Source organism: Hermetia illucens, chromosome 5 (assembly GCF_905115235.1).
Source record: "Hermetia illucens chromosome 5, iHerIll2.2.curated.20191125, whole genome shotgun sequence".
NCBI classification, from domain to species: Eukaryota; Metazoa; Arthropoda; class Insecta; order Diptera; family Stratiomyidae; genus Hermetia; species Hermetia illucens.
In genome coordinates, this window is record NC_051853.1 from 111053670 (window position 1) to 111074839 (window position 21170).

At 40.9% G+C, this 21170-nt stretch overlaps 1 protein-coding gene across 1 annotated transcript; it reads right to left on the reverse strand.

Annotated features, from left to right (window-relative positions):
* Positions 1–535: 535 nt before the first annotated feature.
* On the reverse strand, positions 536–12440 carry LOC119658209. Its single transcript, XM_038065475.1, has 7 exons — positions 11140–12440; positions 6410–6687; positions 6084–6316; positions 5738–6017; positions 1162–1278; positions 755–1105; positions 536–700 (listed from the first exon to the last, which is right to left on the reverse strand). Exons 1-7 carry the CDS (start codon positions 12287–12289, stop codon positions 554–556), a joined length of 2556 nt encoding a protein of 851 aa, XP_037921403.1. The 5' UTR covers positions 12290–12440; the 3' UTR covers positions 536–553.
* Between the last annotated feature and the right edge of the window lie 8730 nt (positions 12441–21170).

The window sequence follows — 21170 nt, forward strand, 5'->3', positions numbered from 1 at the left end:
ATATGTTCGTAGTTCTTGTAGTTTGAAAAATATGAATGGAAAAATTTGCGTAGAAAGTTCCTTACGTAAAATGAACACAAAACCTTTATACCCGAAACGCCAGCTTCCGGTATTCAACTTGTTTTTGTCATCTTTTGCACTCCACTGTAGTGTTATTGTTATTTAGCCGTATCGAGCTATGTGCACAATAAAAGAAGTCTATCAATAAAAGTTTCCTTCGAGCCGAACCAACTTCTGAAGGAGTGTACTCAGAAAAACAACTGGAGCCACTAAGATCTTTACGGAATCTTTCACTGAATCATCTTCCGTGCGGAATATATCACTGCTTCGTTATTTTTATTTACGCAGTTTGACAATTAAAAGAGATCATTTCGGAGTTTGTCATCTCTAGTGCTAATCACCAGAGACCATAAATTTGCTCATTATTTGAGCCAGTGTCAGGAGAAGCTTTTTAGAGTTAAAAAATATCAATAAATGGCAGTTGATTTTATGAGAAAAGAATATATTACGAACCAACAAATAATTTGAAGTTGGACTCATGCGTACAAATAAATTACAATAAACGCAAATATTCATACGCCTTGTGGCTGTTTAGAGGGTACAATTCCCCTGGATGATCCATCAAGTCTACGAGATGCGTTGGCCTTAGCAAGCGTTTAGGTAAGACTGTAGAACTTGAACAAATGCCATCCTGTGTAGACTACGAGATTTTCTAGCCTTAGAATGGAAGCTGACAATTTGGAAATTTACTTACTTCGTCTACAGTGGGAACGGGAATTTCATTCCAGAGAGTCTTTCCATCCTCACTGCGTTGCAGGGTGCAAGGAAGCCCGGTTTTATCGGCCAATGTTTTGAAAAGTATAGCTCTTTCAAAAGTACCAGCGTAACGAATCTGCCCAAGGGGTATAATATTACAATTGAGTATATACTTGAGTTGATTTAAATGCTGCGTGACAGCTTCTTCTGCATATTTCTCATTTTGCTTTTCCGGATATACGCCACACATTTCGTCGGTAACGACACTGGCGAGGATTTTGGCGCGGCTTGGTATCTTTCCTATGTCGATAGTTGAAGGTTTAGTTTGGTCATCACAAAGACCATGGCTCTATGTAAAAGAAAATCGGACACATAAAATGTAAGTGACGTAAATTAAATAATTACCTCCAGGAGATTCTGGGCCTTTTCTAAGTACTTTGGAAGATAGGGGTCGTTTGGCCTTCGACAGTAAGTGCAATCTTCTACTGATAGTATAGTAATCCCATCTGCACATAAGGTAAACTATGGAGAAATATGGCATAAGGTTAAAATTTGTATTTTGAAGTAATTAGTTTATTTATTTGATCAGGACCAAGGCCCGGGATATAGCCATTCAGAAAAATGATCGGTAGATTTAGCAACACGGTATAAAAGATAAATTTGGCCAAATATATTTCGTTAGATATTCATCAAAATATGTAGATTTCAAGGCACTAGTGTTTCCAAGCAAAAGACTTCTAAACATTTTGCAAGTAGTCTAATAAATCTATTTTAATTTTTCCCTGTCAATGAAAAAATTTAAATGGATAACAGACCCCAGAGATAGAGATAGAAAGATAGATAGATATATAGATAGATAGATAAATGTGTGGTGAAAATAAACGGGGCATATATGTACAGCTGCTACGCCCCACCAAGCCTGACACTGCCCGAATTCGAGGAAATGCTTGCCGTTCTTGTTCTCGACGCAAGGGGTCGTAGTCCAAGTGTGATTACTGGTGACTTCAATGCTTGGACCCGTGAGTGGGGTAGCAGAGACACAAATGCAATGGGCCGCAGTCTATTAGACGCTTTCGCACAGTTGGATATCGTTCTGGCCAACGAAGGATATGTAAACACTTTTCAGAAAGGGGGGTCTACCTCAATCGTAGACCTAACTTTTGTCAGTCCTGCACTGGCACGTGGTATGTCTTGGTGCGTCAGCAAGCATTACACCCACAGCGATCACCAGGCAATCTTCTTTGGGCTATGGCTGGAGTCACCGGGCAGAAGACCATCATGCCCGAAACCGAGAAAGATGTCAGGCTGGTCCGTTAAAGCTCAGGATGAGCAGGCGCCTCTACGGAACGAGCTGTCCATGTGGCCCAATGCATCGCCGAAGCGTGCTACGCGTCCATGCAGAGGAGGTACTCATTCTCCAGTAGAAGACCAAACTATTGGTGGAATGCTGAACTGATCAGCCTGCCACCGAGCCAGAATAACGGCTCAGAGAGCGGTAGGCGGAATCGACCAAGCGCAAAAAGAGCGCACCTATAAGGAAGCCCGCAAAGCCCTCAAGCTCGTCATCCAATGGAGCAAGAGGGAATGCTTTAAGGAACCCTGCTCAGAAGCGGACGTAAACCCGTGGGCGAGCGTCTATAGAATCGTGATGGGGCGATTCAGAGGCCGATCATCTCCGCAGATCACGTGCCCTTCACTCTTGTTAAAAATTATCCAGTGGTTATTCCCCCAGCAAGAGGCGGGCATAGACAGCTTCCAGCGACTTCTGAACGACACGGCTATACCGCCAGTCACCAGTGACGAGCTGCAGGAGGTCTGCGCGAGGATAGGAGATAACAAAGCTCCGGGTCTGGACGGCGTGCCGAATAAGGCCCTGAAGCTTGCCGTTAAATCCAGACCGGACATGTTCGCCGAGTTATTCGAAGCGTGCATGTCCGAGGGGATATTTCCTGCGTCATGGAAACGACAGAAGTTGGTGCTACTGCCTAAGGCTGGCAAATTTCTAGGTGAGCCAACCTCCTACAGACCTATTTGTCTTTTCGACAAAATGGGCAAAATGCTAGAGCAAGCAATCTATAATAGATTACTCCCGGTTATTGAGAGCCAGGGAGGTTTCTCAGATCGGCAGTATGGGTTCCGTAAAGCCAGATCAACTATTGATGCCATGAAAATGATTACCGGCTCGGCCGAAGATGCAATCCATGGAAAGGACAGTACTAGCAAATGTTGCATAGTAGTGACGCTGGCTGTGAGAAATGCATTCAATTCGACCAATTGGAACTTAATAAGGGAATGTCTGGCGAAGATTGGTATTCCCGCTTATCTTGCAGCTATTTTCAAGGATGCTGCCGAACGTGTGAGGGCCACGGCATGCTTCCAGGTTGCTTATAGTTAGGGTAGTGTGTTCGATCCTGATTTATGCAGCTCCAGTTTGGGGAAGGCATTGCAGGTTACATTTAACGATAACAAACTGAGTTCAGTCTACAGAAGAACCATCCTAAGGGTGTGCTCGGCATTCAGGGCTGGCTCAGATGATGCAACATTCGTCATCTCTGGAATGATACCCATTGATATCTTAGCAGATGAGATGATGAATATATATAATACGGAGTCTATCTCTCCTTTATCGCAGACGAAGAACGCCGAAAGGGAGAGATGTCTAAATAGATGGCAAGAGCGTTGGGAACGCTCGGGAAAGGGTCGGTTGACACAAAAGCTCATCCCTGCCATCAAGAAGTGGTTGGAGAGACATCACGGTGAGATTAATTGTAATCTTACTCAGTTTTTCACAGGGCATGGAGGATATCGCCAGTACCAGTTCAGGTTTAAACTAGATACCCCAGCCATTGTTCAAACTGCGATGGAGTCCCAGAGGACCCAGAGCATGTATTCTTCCATTGTCCAAGGTTTGTGGAGGGAAGGAAGAACCTAGAGGAGAATGTAGGAGAGGTGCTTGTAGCAGAGAATCTGGTGCGAAGAATGTTAGCATGTCAGGAAGACTGGGATGCGATCAACTCCATGGTCGTATCTATCGAGAGCAAACTGCGAAAGGGAGAGGAAAATAGAAAAGCGCGGTTACGTACGCCGCGTAGAAACGAAAGGGGTCGAAGCTAAAATAAGCTGACTCCGCTCTGTGATGTAATACCGTACGGTGGTTCCACCGGGCTTGGGGGGAGTCGGGGGTGGTTTTAGTGGGTAAGAATCCCACACGCTGGCGTGTCTAGGCTAGTGTCTTTCGAAGATTTCCACCTCCACAAAAAAAAAAAAAAAAAGAGAGAGGTGGATAGATAGATAGATAGAGATTACTGGCGATGGAAGTTTCTTTGCTTGGAAGGATATTAAAATCTATACACACATGTGATTCATATCTAAGAAGACATATCTGGTCAAATTTATCTTTTATAGCAAGTTGCAAAACTTACTGATAATTTTTTGAAAGGCTATAGCGCTTATACATAGTTGCCAAAAGTGAACAGTTTAGAGACATGGGAGTATTTGTTTGCAAACAGTACAAAGCCGTTGAAAATTAGCGATTTGCATTGTGTCTTATTACGCCTTGATCACATCTGAAATGAGGATATTCGTGGTAGATATGGAGTAACACCGATCATGAAAAAATGCGAGAGAGGGGACTTCGATGGTATCTCCAAGCCATTCGCACTAACGAAATTTCACTTGCCAAGATTGATCCGAAAATCGAAGTCAATGGTAAGAGACCAAAAGGCGGATGGAAATAACGGCGACTTTTGTGTGTGTATGATATAGGTGAGAGGTATAGCCTCTGAGGACTCAGACCGTAGTGATCCATTGTAATCGACTGCCCGTTTAACAGAATATCCCAGATTGATTTATGTACCACAGGATTTCCTTTACTGGATACAATGCTATCCGTTGAAGCTGGAATACGTCAGCACTAAAAATCTGATATCTAATACGCCTATAAGCGGTGCGCTCATTTAGGAAATTTTCCGATTACAAATTTCACAATGGGCAAACATTATCTTGTGAAATTCCTATTTTGCACGTAGTGAAATTTGACCAGTCAGAATGCATACAATACTTATTTAAGGCTGCTCGGTTTCCGACAGGTTAAATTTTTCAGTAGGTTTGGTTCTAATCTATGGTTGCCATTCACCCCGTGTGGAGTGTAGCGCATCATTTACATCTACGTGACATCGTGCACGGTTTGCTGAAATGCGCTTCAACCTCCCCAGCACTTCCTGGTACGCCTCCACTCGTATTTTACTGTTCTGCGCCAAGCTGGAGTTCGCTCTCCAAGTTCTCCTTTTGAAGCGGGCTAACGTAGTCTGATGATAAGTCGCAGACAAGGGGGCCCCATACAAATGAAGAGGGGTTGTAAACCGATTAGAAGCCTGTGGGGTATTTGAAAGTAGGGGAGGGAGCGGTCAAGAAGCCAAATTTGGCTCGATCTTAGAAATTACCAAACTGGAAAATCTCAAAAAACCCTAAATACGCGTCTGCATAAAATCAGGGTCTCAAAATATACCTTATACGGATCTCTGTAAGAATAAAGTTAATAATAGTGTATTACTATCACTTTAAATTTTACCTGAAACCCTCTTTAAATTTATCCATCCTGCCAACAAAATTGTCTTTACTTATGAACCACTTCTAGCGACATGACAGCAGCCATCGAAATAATGTTCATACGAACCGAAAAAGTCGATGCTGTACGCATGATTCTCTCCTTTTTCCCGTGCTGATTTGCTGCTTCAACAACTTAATGTTTCATGAGGTTAATAAATCATTTTTAAACAAGACTACTGGGAGCTACTGCGGGAGCTATTTCTTTCTAAATTGGATCAAACTAATTTCTGCACCATATTATTATAGTATTGATAATATCTATAAATACGGGACATGCTGTTGTTTGCATTGAAAGCAAAGAAAACCAATGGAAAATGATGAATTTTGCAAGAGCCAGCCGCTTTGACAACTACGTTATTACATGTTTACGTACTTTGGGAACGTGGACAATATCTCCTTCCGAGCATTCTCTGTGGTCATAATTTACAAGAAATAGTGTGTGCCGTGGGGAAACTTCTTCATTGATCATGTTGCGGAACGCTGAGAGGTCGTTCCAATTGTACTTTGAGATGTAGAAGTTACGGTTGGTTATATCGTTGAAGTCTAGTTTGCCCCGAATAGTGAACTTCACGGAGAGATCAGCTGCAAGTATGCTTTCGATCGCGGATGACCAGTTGGAGCAAGAAATCAGCGAAGGCTCATCATTCAATAAGCTAAAAAATAGAGAAATTTACTAGGATCTATGTACATTGATATATGGAAGAAATATAGCAGCATACAGCTCCAAAATGCCGTCATCTATATAATAATCGGTAAATTCTCGGTACTTGGCGGTATGCATCACAAATTCGGCAACGGCATTTTTTAGTGCAATTGCTGGGCTCCTCAAATATTTCAGGGACGTTATCCAAAACTCATTGGCAAGGAGTTCATCGCGAAGTTCCCGATTATCACTGAATACAGATAAAGTGTTGAAGAGGTTGGTGACAAGAGCCGTTGAGCGTGCTGAATTCTGAAAAGAGATAAAGATTTTAGGTAAGTTTATCTTAGTCTTGAAAACCAAACCATACAAATTGAACTCGTCAGTCAATATTTTGAGAATTACCTTTGAAGCAAATATGAGTGCTTGCGCTAAATCGATCGTCATAACTTTCTCTTTAATTTCCTCATTTTTGGCTAACGAATTGAGAAGATTGAGAACATTGATATAAACTTCAGATGGAATTTCGCCAAATTTTGCTTTCAAAAATTGTGCCAGAACTGAGCTGACGTTGTGTGCAATGGACGTTTCGCAAGCTTCAAGATTTCGTTTGCATAAGATATTCAAGGCTTCCGCAGCAGCTCCTCTTGTTGTCCAATCTGTGGTAGGAGTTTTGATAATGTCTGTAAGGGTAAAAATTTAGAGAATTGTATATATGTACATATTTGCCTAGATTTCGTAGAGTCCCAAATTTTTCATGCGATCAAATTGAGGTCGAACCTAAATACATCTGACATGTTTCTTATGTTTAAATACTTCGACGTAGTAAATTAATGTTTTACCCATAGGAAAGGAATTCTCGAAGAAAGCATTCATGATGACGTCATATGCGTCTTAGACTGTGATAAATTCACGTGAAATACACAATTTAGGCTTTCTATAACTTTACTAATAATAGTTTGATTTTTTTTCAAATTCATCAAAGATTTCCCCCTTTATCTGACGGACTGTTGCGCCAAATTCTAGGAAATCTGGTTCAACAGTGTTTGCCGAAGATGCAACACCTGTAGCCGGTGATAAGGTTCTGGGAGCAGTAAAAGGAGACCCCCGTATAGATGGAATGCCTATAATATCAACAGTGGTCCGCCACAAGCCCGGTTGGGAAACGAAGAGATCTTTTCCTTCCTCCAGCTTCAGTCTGAATGGCTGTAGACAGCGCCCATAAGCAGTAAGTTAGAAAAGGGCGAAGAACTTTGTGGTGCAGATTACTTAGCGACCGTCATTTATGAAAAATACCACTAATTAATAAAGAGAGGTAAGGTAAGTCAGGTAAGGAAAAGCGGCGGGAGTTATCTGACTTTGATTGGGTTGCCCTCCCGAAGTGGACAGCACAGTGACGAAATCGCTAATCATGAGGCGGTTTGGCGTCTAGACACCACAATGACCAGGAGTATGACGTCGCCTTCTGCAGCTAGTTCACCGCAATCTGTACCGACCAATTTGACAAACTCAAGTAATGAGCCCATAAAATGGACTGAGGAAATGAAGCTCTCCCGCGCCTACTAGAAGTAACAGTGGGGGGAGGGGGGGTTATGAGAATGTGGCTACAACATCATAAATTATGATAAAAAATCGCAGCCGGGGTGAAAATTATACGGACCCCCACATCATTCCTTCTTTTTATTGCAATTTCTATTCCGCGCCTCCGAGAAACCCCGGGCTTCCTGGTTGGTTGTATGCATCTTCAGCAACTCACTTAATAATTCATTTTTAAGTTAATGATGAGGTTATGTCTTGACTGAGTACTGATGTGTCGCTTCTGCAGTTACAGTCGTTTGTGTCTTGTAGTCCAGTAGCTGCTGTCCGGCTGTGAGGCCAGAAGATTAGCTTTCGCTTTATTGATTTCAGTTGATAGCAGGGATCCTCCATAGAAAGTTCATATGGGACACCAGTGCTCATTGGGCAAGACATTTTTGGGATGATTTAAATCGGTACTGGCAATGTCAGCAGACGGGTGCAAAAGGGGCTACCGAAAATACCCCATTCACACAAATTCGTAGTTTAAATTCTGGATGTAATTCTGCCACATGCAGTCGGTTACGATGGTACAGCGAAAGTCAATTCAGAGGTGTTCCCATGCAGCGTACGTGAGAAACCAGTGAAGCTTCTTCACACCAATGATAATTCATCCGAACGTCCAGACAATAAGGTTATTCGCATAGTATGCAGAGCTACTACTATTTGGAGGATGCATGTTGCTCGTCTGAAAATCGAACAAGTTTACGCTGTCCCATTAAACCCTGTTACGACCAAGTTCCGCAATAAAAGTAGAATTCAGAAAAGAGAAAAAGTAGAATTCAGAAGAGAGAGAGAGAGATCATATTAATCTGCTCACACGGTTGGAACTACCAATTACCTAGAGAAATTACGCTTTTGAAACTACAGCGTTATGAAAACGAGAGAAGTGAAGCCCTAATCGACAAGCATATAATTTTAACTAAATAACCCGAGTCGAACAGATGAGAGACAAACTTCAGGGCGTTTATACAGTCTTCAAAAAGACATCTAGACGGAAACATGACTTGAGGCAAAGAAGATGAATTTAACAGCTTTAGAAACCTTTCGAAGGCAATAGTCGTGTTACAGTAAATCGACAGGACAATAAGTCTAAGCTAGACGCTTCAGGTATGAAAGGTTTTGTGTTTCCTTATATAAGAAGCCTTGAGTGTATGACAGTGCCATTTGTTTATAGTTACAAATTCAGTTGTGCACTATTTTTCAAGAGCAATATAGACAAATAATTTGCTCTGGTAAGTACTGTTTCGATAATAGTCATCAGGTCTGCAGGTAATTGTTGAGCCATAACATCATCGGTATATCAAATTTCTTCTTTTATATTTATACGCTGAAGGTGAAAGCTTCGTGGAAGATAATTGGGAATTCAGACTTTTTAGAATTGATTCAATATCTGGCTGTCTGTCTATCCATCTGCATTTCCATCTGCTTGTCTGTCTGTCCATCACACTCGCTTTACTCGGGAATGGCTGAACCTATTGTCACGGAATTTAGTGAGAATATGTAGTCTGTGAATCCCTTTACATACAGGAAGTGGCACTATTTTGTGTTCAGTTTAAGGGAGACTTCCCATATAAACGAAATGGTAATGTAATTTTTCAAATTTCCGGTATTCCCACTTGTTTTCTTGAGCGGATAGAATATATCTAGCTTAACCAAAAATTACACTACTTTTCCGAATTATAATAGTTCAAATATTTCTTTTTAGGCTAACACAGATCACACCATGAGAAGGCCTTCTGTGTTGTGTTAGGTAGGGTCATCGGTGCGATTTTGAGTTAGGTAGGTTTCAAAATCTCAAAAAATCAATCTTTTTTTTTGGTTATTTAATGATACATTGCGTCTAGAATGTTCTCCAAAACGTTTAAAACACCCGGGTAAAATTCTAAGAAATAGGGCTTTGGGAGTTATGCCGGAATAGAGTATCTTTGAAAAAAGGATGAAGATCAGATAATTATAGCCGAAAAGGAGCTGTCGTTTCGACTCAAGAAGCACAGACAAGCGCAAAAGGACCGTCTGAAAATTGCCACTACAGCAGGCTCTTTATTATATATGCTGGAATCGACGACTATGTAAATAAAAAAAAATATGTTATTTGAATGTACAATTTTAATCGCTTTTTCCTCGAAATTTTATTTTTTAAATCGGTAGTCACAATTTATCTAAAGTTATGAATCGATCTTCTTCAAATTTCGCGCACTTTTTCTAAATATTATTTTCTAATGCTTAAACGATATATGTGTATCGAGGGTGCAACATTTTTTTTTTCACAGAATGTGGCCATGTTGGGTATTAAATGAAAGGGCTCAGTTAGTACTTTTTGAAACTTGTCCCATATTTGATATTGGGTGAAACGTAGGGGAGTGAGGGCTCAAAATATATCAAAATATGAACCTCAAAAAATTCTCAAAATCTATCCAACCGAAAAATCTGGAAAAAAATCACAGTGGTGTATCTAACTGAAATCTAGGCCTCAAAATACATCCCGTTCTGATATCTGTACAAATAAAGTTAATAATATTATACTAGCATATTTTAAAAATTTAACCGCCCTAAGTTCAAGCTAGAACTACAAAATTTGGCACTTGCATAAAGGATAACATAAGGCATAGCTTTGGTTGGTTTGAAGGGAATCCAACTATTATTAAGCCAGTTATAGAATGTGAAACTTTTAGATTTTATGTGAATTTCGTGTATTTATAAATGTGTATCATGTTATCATAGCATATCAATTCTTCAATACCACAACAAAGTGAGTTCACATGAATGGAAGGTCGCAGGGAAACATTTTGTTTTAATTTCTTAATAATTTACATATCAATATCAATTACTCCAGGTAGACATATGTATTTATTTATATGTGTATGTAAATGAAGCTTTGGGGTAGTGCCTAATTCAGATAGATATATTTGAAGATTGAACAAGTGGTATTCAATATAAGTACTTTATGTTGTACGATCAATTTATATACATACACATAGAATATAGTATTCCATAATAGGCAATGTTTGGTTGTTTAGCGTGAGCATGATATCTACGTCTGTAATATGTACGTATTTGAGAAAAGTATGAAGGAGTATTTTGGGCTTTTCACCGTATACGAATGGAAACAAGTACCTAGAAAGTTTCTCACATAAGTTGAACACAAAACCGTTATACCCGAATTAATTAAAAATTTCACCAAGTACTTATCAAATATGTATCTTTTATATGATAAACCGTTTGAATAAAATATTTCATTTGACATATAAAAAAAATCCTAAAAATGTACCCGCTCTAAGCCTTTGAAACCCACCTAACCCCTTAATATGAGTTGCATCAAATAAGCCTAGTTCTACTAACAAGCAAAGAAAGATTGTATAATGTAAAAATCCTACTCTCCTGGTGTAGACTTAAGCCATATAAAGTGAGTAAAATTTTCTAGCTCCTTTAGATTTGGTAGTTTTTGAGTTTGGAATCAAGAATATATGATAATTTTATATAAAAGACAGATGACATCATCATCATTCTTCTGCAAAATTCTGCAAAAAGTAAACGCACTAATTATAATGGAGACTTACTCAACAGGTTCGAAACTGTATCAGGTTGCATAATTGTGAGAAATGATTCTGGATGGTTCATTAGCTTAGCCAGCGCCACACACAGTTCATACGTGGCATTTTCGGTGTCACTCAAGTGATCTCTAAGCTGATTAACAATTCCGGTTGCAAAAAGATATTGCCAAGATTCTGGGTACATGCTGAGCTCGTAGCAGATTTCGATACCTTCTTGGATGAGTGCCGTATTTGTCCAAAAAACGTGGAATCGTGTCAAGTATTGGAGAAAAAATAAACGAGCAATCAGTGAATGCCTTAACAAACGCCTGCAAAGTAACAGTGCCGTTAGATGACAATCAATAGACTCCTCATCTTCAATAATTTTGAACCAATCTTCGAAAAATGTTCGACAGCAAAATCTTGAAACGAAGAACTCATTTTTACAGAGTGCAAATTCTGCCATTATGTCCAAGGCGGATTTCCGAATTTCGGAAAATTCGTTACGAAAGTCGCTCAGGATCCGCTCGAAAGGAGCATTCTCGATTGCGCATATATTTTCCGACGAAATTCCTTCAGTAAATATTTGGAATAGCAGTTTATAGCTGTTATAGAGTATGTCTGGATCAGCAGTGCTGGAAATGTGTTTATATATGCCTTCTGATATTAGTTCCATATCGTCTATTAGGGCTGCACTCAACCTCGGTTCGCTTGCCAACTTTAGCAGAGACAGCGCCGAATATTCAATGATAAAATTGTCCTTGTCCTCGCAGTAATAGTTTCGAACTAAAGTCAAAATTTTGTGAGTAGCTCCTTCTTCAAATTTCGCTTCCGTGTTGTGGAAGATTTCCGCGATTAATTTAAGTGAAAATCTCTTTATAAACAGATCGTTGTGTTCAGAAAGTTTATGATTCATAATATGGTCCATCATCTTTAATTCGTAAAGCTTTTGCACATTCTCCGGGCTTTTCTTGGCAAATTTGTCAAGGTGGTGCAATGCTCGGAGAACGATTTCATTTTCATCAGCCCCCAATAAAAGTAAAACAGTGTTGGGATTGGAGGAATAAATTGAAAATTCGGGAAATTCTAGTTCTTCTGCCCTGGAGCGATCCACATATTCCTTCTTTGTAGTATGAACTGCTGAACTTTTTTTCTTGCTAGTTTTCTTGGAATCCATTTAATATTGTTGGCCCAAAAATTGGTTTTCTTTTCCGGTAAAGTAACAGTAATTGTCAGGATTCTGGAACGCGAAGAGCAAGATATTGAAATCACTTAATTAATAATGAAACAGTTTTCTGTCAGATAATTTTCAGATCACTGGATTTCAAAACGACATTTCAAAAGTGAGACAATCATGATCAATTTGAAATATTTTGCAATAATGAATTCCTACTTTGAATGTTATTTTTAAATATTTTAATAGAAATTTTGAATGAAGTAAATCCTTAATAAAATACTTGGCTCATACATATCCCTAGTGTTGGTTATTGTCAAAGGCTTATCGTTTATTTTTGTTTTGTTGTTGTTTAATAAATGTTTTGTTTGGTTGTTTTTAATGTTTTGTGTAAACACGAATTTGGTAGAAAGCTGGGAACTGTGAACGCTCACGCATACAGCGAGTTACATCCTTTAACAACGAATTTAAGGAGGGGGGGTCGCCATACATGCAAAAGAGGGGTGTAAACTTTTTTTCATCAAATATAGTAATGTAGGGTATCAAATTAAAGGTCTCGCTTAGTAATTTTCGAAGAGGTCTTAGTTTTGACATTTATAGGAAAGATGGGGAGTGCGGGGGGTTGAAAGTGATCATTCCTTTAAGGGGGCCATTTCCAGAAACTACCAAACCGAAAAATCTGAAAAAATCAAGACGCTGCCACTACATGGTGTGTGGGCTCCAAAATACCTTCCATACTGATATCTGTACAAATAAAGTGAATAATAGTATATTACTCTAATTTTTATTAATTGGCTGCAAAACCAAAGTTGTCGCTTCTTTGCAAATTCAAAACTATGAATGTCAATATCATCCGAAAGTGGATATTCTCACATAATATGTGCAAATATTACGTGCTACGTACTAAGAAATACACAAAACCCTTTCATACCTGAAGTATCCAGCTTCCGGTTTCCTGACTTGTTCTATGATATTTCAGAAAGATGTCTTTTATTTGCGTATTTGGCACGGTAATCATATCATATCATCACCAGTAGGCTTTTGATATACGACTTTGATATATTATTCTATTCTACATTAGTATTTGATGTTCCTTTTGGGCCGATATTATAGCATCTGGTGAAGTTTCCCTCTAGTGAAGTAACATGCGGGCATAGCTTTCCCAGAAGTAAAATCACTTACTACTATATTACTGCCACTGAAACACTGACGAATTTTTCGCAGGGCTTTCCTGTTGTTTGTGTGTTCGTGCTCCCGCAAAGGTACAAGTTAAAGTGATCCTGAAACGCTTCAAAGAACATTTTGAAAGTTTGATCAGCCTAGGATACACTCTGACACCGACAAAATTTCCTCTTGTAATTGGTAATGCCGTCCATACTGCTTTGGTCGGAAAACAGAAGATTTCAATTAAAACAAGTCGGGAAACCGGAAGCTGGGCGATTCAGGTATGAAAAGTTCTGTTTGCTTCTTCTGTAAGTATATTTGAGTCTAGAACTATCCCATTTGTACGTAGTCCGTTATGTATATGCATTTAGTATGCCAGATTTAGTACTTCGGGTTGTAAATTTACACAGTAAGGACAACTTTGAGCTACTGTAACTTTGTTAATAATAGTAGGATTTGAATCAAACTTGAGGATAATATGCTTCATATTATATTTTATACTAATACCAACTTTTGTAACTCTGAGATAAACTTAAGGGGGGTTTTACTCAATTTTCCTAAAAATATGGTAACATCCTATTATTAAATTAATTTGAGCAGATATCGATATAGAGAATATTTTGAGGCCTGGGCACCATACAGAGGCAGCTTCATGAACTTTTTCCGTTAAAGAAATCATCAATTTCCACCCCTTCCACTCTCCGTCTTTCTAATACCCCACATGACTATATTCGGTGAAAAAAATGTTTACACTCCCCTTTTACATATATGGGGACCCCCCAAAATTTAGAAGAAGGATATCACTCGTTGCATGCCTGAGAGTCCACAGTTCCCACCTTCTCACCAAATTTCGTGCTAATCGCTATAGCTGTTTCTGAGAAAAGTGCCTGTGACAGACAGAGAGACAGACAGACTTTGAACCGATTTTAATAAGGTTTTGTTTTGAAAACAAAACCTTAAAAACATCCAGAGGACGCGTTTACCCGTGCCCAGATTGGAGGGATATACATCTATAGCTGTTACGCAGCACCGAGCCTCATATTAGAGGAATTCACGTCATTGCTGGAGAAACTATCCTTCAATGCAAGTCGCTACAATCCCAAAGTAATAGCCGGCGACTTCAACGCATGGGCAGAAGAATGGGGTAGGAGTGAAACCAACACAAGAGGACAAATATTGCTGGAGACATTCTCGCGCTTGAACGTGGTGCTTGTCAACTCTGGGGGAGCGAACACATTCCGGAGGGGATAATTGCAATCGGTGGTAGACCTCACCTTCGTCAGTGATATTCTAATCAGAGGCTTGCAGTGGCGTGTCAGCGAGGAGTACACACACAGCGATCATCAGGCTATCATCTTTCAAACCTCGCAAAGGAAAAATATGAAGCCATTAAAACGAATAACGATGAGCTGGGTAACTAAGAAATTCGACGCCGAAATGTTCAAGGAGGCAAATCCGAAGGGGAGCGCTCCCCACCGATTACTTGTCCAAAGTTGTTGCAGAATATAGTGAACATTCTATTCCCAGTAGATGTGAATTGTACAAGTCTGCCTGCAGTACATTTAAATCCCGACGAAGTTCCAATAGTGGTAAATGAGGAGGTTCTAGACGCAGCAAAATTATTGACTGAAAAAAAGACTTCAGGACCGGATGGAATCCCTACTATTGCCCTGAAAGTAGTCGCCAGGATAGCGCCAGGTATGTTTGCCCAAGTTTCCACGGCATGCCTTAGGGAAGAAGAATTCCCCGAGCAATGGAAGCTACAAAAGCTAATACTCATTCCGAAGGTAGGTAAACCATTGGGTGACCCCTACTCATATAGACCGATATGTTTGGTCAATACTGCTCGCTGTTGCGGAATCTATGCTCCCCATAAACATTTGGCGAATAAACGCCGGTGACTCTACAACAAAACGTATGCAGTTGGAGAGTCTAGCGCATTTCGACGGCAGCTGGCACGGTGGGAATCTATCGAAGGGTGGCAAAAGCGATAGGACGAGTCACAAACTGGTCGTTGGACATACCGCATCATTCTGGATATTCGGAGATGGTTTGAACGAAACCATAGGGAATTAAGCTACGAGTTAACACAATTCTTAAGTGAACATGGAGGCTATCGTGCTTATTTACATCAATTTGGTCACGACGAATCACCAGGCTGCCCAAGATGTGGTAACGTGGCTGAGAATGCGGAGCATGTCATATTTGATTGCTCCTGGTTCACCGCGCACCGAACAGAAATGGAAGCAGTCGCAGACAGGCGTTTAACACCCGAAAACATTGTGGAGTTCATGCTGAAGTCAACGGATGCCTGGAACCAGGGTGCAAGGGAACTGCAAGCTATTCACCAACAGCTTCGGCAGGAACAACTACGACGAAAACAAGGAAGGGAGAGAACTATAATGAGCCGCACTTAAAAACTGATCCAGCCCCGCGACGCAATAATTTATAGGAGTTCTGTGGGGAGAGTGGAATGAGGAGCAGGTGGTTTTAGTGAGTAGAAGTCTCTCTCCCCACCCAGCGTATCAACCCACTGTCACTTTTCGGATCGTGGTAGAGCAATTGAATGAACGAGTTATTCTGGCACTAAGTGTTGTCGTAGAGCATACCAGATGAGTTTGAATGGCACACAGTCAAGCGCTTTCTCTAGATCTAGAAATGCAATGAAAGAGGACAATGCTTTTTACGGTGTTTCTCCATGAGTAACCGCGGAGCGTGTATTGCATCAGAAGTTCCGCAGTTCTTGACAAATCCGGCTTGATTCATGGTTACTTCAGCGATTTTGCGAATACGGTTATCAAGAACTGAATACTGAAAACTGAAGAATACGTTCAAAAATCTTTATAATAATAATCGTTGGCACAACAATCCATGTTGGATCAGGGCCTTGAAGTGTGTTAGAGCACTTCATTCAAGACCGTAACGGTACACTAGGAGGCAATGTGGTCAGCATTTTTATGGTATGGGAAAGTAATCGGATCAGATGGTGATTTGAACATTCCGCTTTCTTTTTCCATATTGAACTGGTAGTACTTTCATGACAGTCAGATGGTGTTATATCTTCCTGAATAACGCTCTTTGCTTTCTAGAGCTCAGATGCGACGTCGTGCAGTCCTTTTGCTTTCCCCGATTTCATTCGTTTTACTATTTTCTGGACTTGAGTTGCACTGACAAGTGGAACTGCTCCAAATATATTGGTTATATCGGTTGATGAACCGCTTGGCTTAGTGACCCCGGGGCTTGCATAGGGCGCCTTGTGGATCGCGTTTTTAAGTTGATTCCTCCACATTTGTAATGGTTGGTAATCACGTAAGTGAGATCATTTCTCCTTTCTTTTCACAAACTCGCCAGCTTTTAATGCGCGCTGGGCCAGTGCGTCCTCCAAGCTTCTTTGTCGCTGGCTTAATTCGCAAGCCGGCAAAAAAACGACCGATGCTGAGGTGCGATGGTCTCATAGGGAACGGCTTTGCAATCAGTGACAGTGGTTAAATTTCGACGTCTTATGAGAATATGGTCGATTTGCGTTTTACTGTTCCTAGTAAAAAAAGTAGCCTCGGAGTGGACGGATAACACAACGACGAACCCGGCAACGACAAACGTGCGCTCCCTGTACAGAGATGGAGCTGCCAAGCAGTTAGCCGATACCCTGTCCCAAAATAGGGCTGATGTAACAGCGTTACAGGAGATGCCCTGGACAGGGACCGGTTTCCTGCAGAAGAGTCGCTACACCATGTATTATAGCGGCCATCTAGTAAACCATGTGCTCGGAGTAGGTTTCTTAGTCAGCCAAAAAAGAAACCAGCAAGCTCTGCGCTTGCGAGGAAAATTTAGAAATATAAGCCTCATTACCGTTCACGCCCCTACAGAGGAGACTGCAGAGTCGTAGAAGGATAGTTTTTACTAGGCAGTAGGACGAATGCTCGAAGCCTGTCCCTGATATGAGATCAAAATCATAGTTGGGTATTTTAACAGCCAAGTAAGGATGTAGCCCGTATTCAGGCGATACGTTGGCTCCCAGAGCTTACATCAAAATACAAATGATAATGGACTGCGGATTATTCAATTAGCAGTGTCCAAATGGTTCTTGGAAGTACCTGGTTTGTGTGGGCCTCCCAAAAAGGGGCCATTTTCAATCAAATTGACCACGTTTTGATCAAACGGCGCCACCTCTCAGTCTTGATGAATGTCAGAACATATAGGGGGGCCAATATAAACTCGGATTACTATCTCGTTGGCATGGTCCTCTGAGCTCGAATAACAACACTACCCAGAATCCCCTCTGACAATCAGGCGAGAGTTAACACTGAAGCCATAAATAACACAGCCCTCCACAACACCTATAAGGGGGAAATGGTTGCCACAATAACCGCAGTCAACAGAGACCCTGGAGATGAAGCATCAACCAACGATCTTCGCAATCATCTGAAGAACCACCAGGAACCACAAACATACTTGGCCTCAGCTACAAAAAGAGTCGGAACGGCTGATTTGACGATGAATGTAAGCCAGCAAAGGAACGGAAGAATGCTGCATACCGAGTAATGTTACATTCTCAATGGACGCGAGCACGCGCGCAGACTTATCACGAGCTCCGGCGAGCGGAGAAGCAACTTCACAGACGGAAAAAGGAAGCCTGGGAGAACCAACAGGTCTGTGAACTCGAAAAGTACAGGGAACAACTGCACCTCGATGCTCATCCTGCCGAGACAAAGAGGGAAATCTGATTTCCGACCTAATGGGCATATTGGAGCGATCGGTTGAGTGCTTTGATGAACTACTAAATAACCAGAACATCGACGAATTGGAGGTCCTGTTAACTGACGATGACAGACAAATACTGCCACTATTAAATATAGAAGAAACAGTCCGTGCAATTTATCGGTTTAAAAATCATAATCCGCCTGGAATTACAGCTGAACTGGTTAAGTATGGAGGCGACAAATTACATCAAGTGGTTCATCAACTTGTGCTTGACTAGCATACATTAAAAGGGAGAAATCACGCAGCGCAGCAATTACCATCTACAACAAGGGGATGCCTTATTATGCGTCCTTTTTAATCTGGCCCTGGAGAAAGTGATCCGTGATGCTGATGTAAATGCAATTCACCCAACTACTGGCCTATGCTGAGAATATCGACATCATGGGAAGAACGACTCGAGACGTACAAACCGCCTTCATCCAGATCGAGCAGGCGGCGCGAGATCTTGGGCTGCACATCAATGGAGGCAAGACAAAATATATGGTGGTAACGTCAACACCAAAAACCAACCAACTAATAACATCAAACGGATTGGTCAAACGGGAAGAATAAGGATAGGAGACTACAACTTTGAGACCGTTGATAACCGATAATAGCTATGACGATGAAATCCGCGCACGGTTGTTGGCAACTAACAGAGCCTAATTCAACTTACAAAAACTGTTCCGCTCGAAACGTCTTACCATAGGGTCAAAGCTCTTACTCTACAAGACAATGATCTTGCCAGGTCTCATGTATTTCTCGGAGACTTGGGTTCTTGGCCGCGTTCGAGAGAAGAATCCTCCGAAGAATTTTCGGCTCCCTACATAAGGATGGACGATGCCGTAGCCTACATATGAGTCAGGTTGTGGATAAAATCCGGCTCAATAGGTTACGGTGGGTCACTTAATCCGTGTCGATGAGGATGATCCCACCTGTCTACAAGGTCAAGTCTATAAGGGCAATATCTATGGTAGAAAAAGCAGACGAGGCAAACCCTGCTTGAGATGGAGCGATGGCGTAGGTCAGGACGCCAGACAGCTTTTAGGGATATCGAATTGGTGGATGTTGGCGCAAAACCGGGTATCTGGAGTTCCTTATTAAGGCAGGCCTAGACCGGATACCGGTTGTTGCGCCGTTGATGATGATGATGATGACTGAAAAATGTCGGAAGAAGAGACAATCGTTTAATGAACCATGTATTCACAATTACAAGGTCACGGGTGTTCGTAAAATTGAATGTTCGCTCGTCACCCTCGTTACGCGTTCCAAACTCTTTTTCCCCATGAGACCTGTTACCGTCTGCCTTTTCACCCACATGGCCATTACGGTCGTCTGCAATAATTATATAGTATCGAAAAGTTGCCAGAAGGCATCAAGTCGATCTGTCTGTGGTGCGTACGCAATGAAGAAGTGAATAGTGCGATCAGCTGCTATAATGGTGATCTTCACGAGCCGGTCATCAAATCGTTTGATTTCTTGAATAGCATCACGGAAATCCTGAGAGATATGAGTACCAACATTGTGTGTGTGGGCTACGAAAATAGAGAAATTTATAACAATTTTTACTGGGTTCTTGTTGCATGCCGCAGCTTTTAGCACTTCACCGTCGGGTTTCTTGTCGAGCGTAGATTTCAGTGTACCTTTTCCGAAGGGCTTTTGCGAGTTCCTCGGTCAATGAGTCAGTGAGGGTGCCAATATTTAACGTGCGGGCACGTATTTGATTTCCTCGGACTGATTTATTTACATCCTGACGCTGTCCATGCGACAGGACGGGGCCTGTCCTGCTGCGTCGACTGAGGTGAATGTCCTAGCATTTTCCCGAGGCTTATGACTCAATACGATCATTTTCTATTTAACGACATTGGATGCATTTTGTTGGTCGGCCTGTTGCGGGACCTGTCACCAAGAGAAATCCGGTAGGATTTAGTATAGTGGAATAACTCCTATTATACTTTCTTTATCAGTATTTTATTTTTGCTTTACTGAGAATAGTACAAAGTAGGTTGTCTCAAACACTCCTTCTTTACCTGGGCTTGGGGCCAGCATGCTATGTAAATAACATGGCGGAGTTCACGTACTGTTAGGAACTGACCTCAAAGATTACCTCATGTTGTTTTTGTTATCTCTCGAATCGAACTACTGATTCATTGGCGCGCATATAAGCGAATCTACATCTTTTACATTGACGCTTACCTACATATTTTCCGCATGGAATTCGAAATGAATATCTTCAGAATTGTATTCTTTATTAGAAGCTATCGTATATTAATCAAAGTTTGCCATTTTCAATAATTTTTGTAGGAATAAGATTTAATAAATTATCACTGTTTATAATATTCTTTAATCATTTCTACACAGTTGTCATTAATTTTCATGGTCAATACTTCATTAATCTGTATCATGAATCCCTATGTAAATGTAATATATACTATTCTAAAAATTATTTACCGGGATTAAACTTAACGGAACTGCCCTGTTCTATTGTATCCTTCCTTCAGAATCTTCTCATTCAGACCTAATCTGTGGTGTATGTATACCCAAATATCGCTTCTCTTTGACTTTTCGGAAAAGTTCAATGCTATTTTTCTGTTCGAATAAGGACATTCAAAGTGACCTTTGATTTAATTAGAACAATAATATAATCAATCTGGCTATACCTTTGGTCACGACTACAGAAGACTCGTAAATAATTCAGATTTACATGCATGTTTGTATAAATGCAGATATAGGTACGTCCCTGCATAGCCAATGTATACATACGAGTATATCTCTTGGAAAATGCTTCGAATGCAGTCACCTGAGTTATATCCTGCGCAGTGGACGTTGGGAAGTTTGGAGAGTAGATATGCTGATTGAAAATATTCATCAGGTGTTGCGGAGTGGAATGTTTCTTTTTTAGGGGTATGGTCGGAAAAGCGCTAGTCAGTCTACTGACTTCCCCATGTGGGGGAGCATCGTAACCGGACGAATTCTTTTT

Coding starts and splice junctions, on each gene's coding strand:
- LOC119658209 (XM_038065475.1), bottom strand. CDS start 12,289: ATGGATTCCAAGAAAACTAGCAAGAAAAAAAGTTCAGCAGTTCATACT. Junction 1,279..5,737: donor ATATTGTCCACGTTCCCAAA/GTACGTAAACAT, acceptor ATTTCTCCATAG/TTTACCTTATGTGCAGATGG. Junction 1,106..1,161: donor AGGCCCAGAATCTCCTGGAG/GTAATTATTTAA, acceptor TCTTTTACATAG/AGCCATGGTCTTTGTGATGA.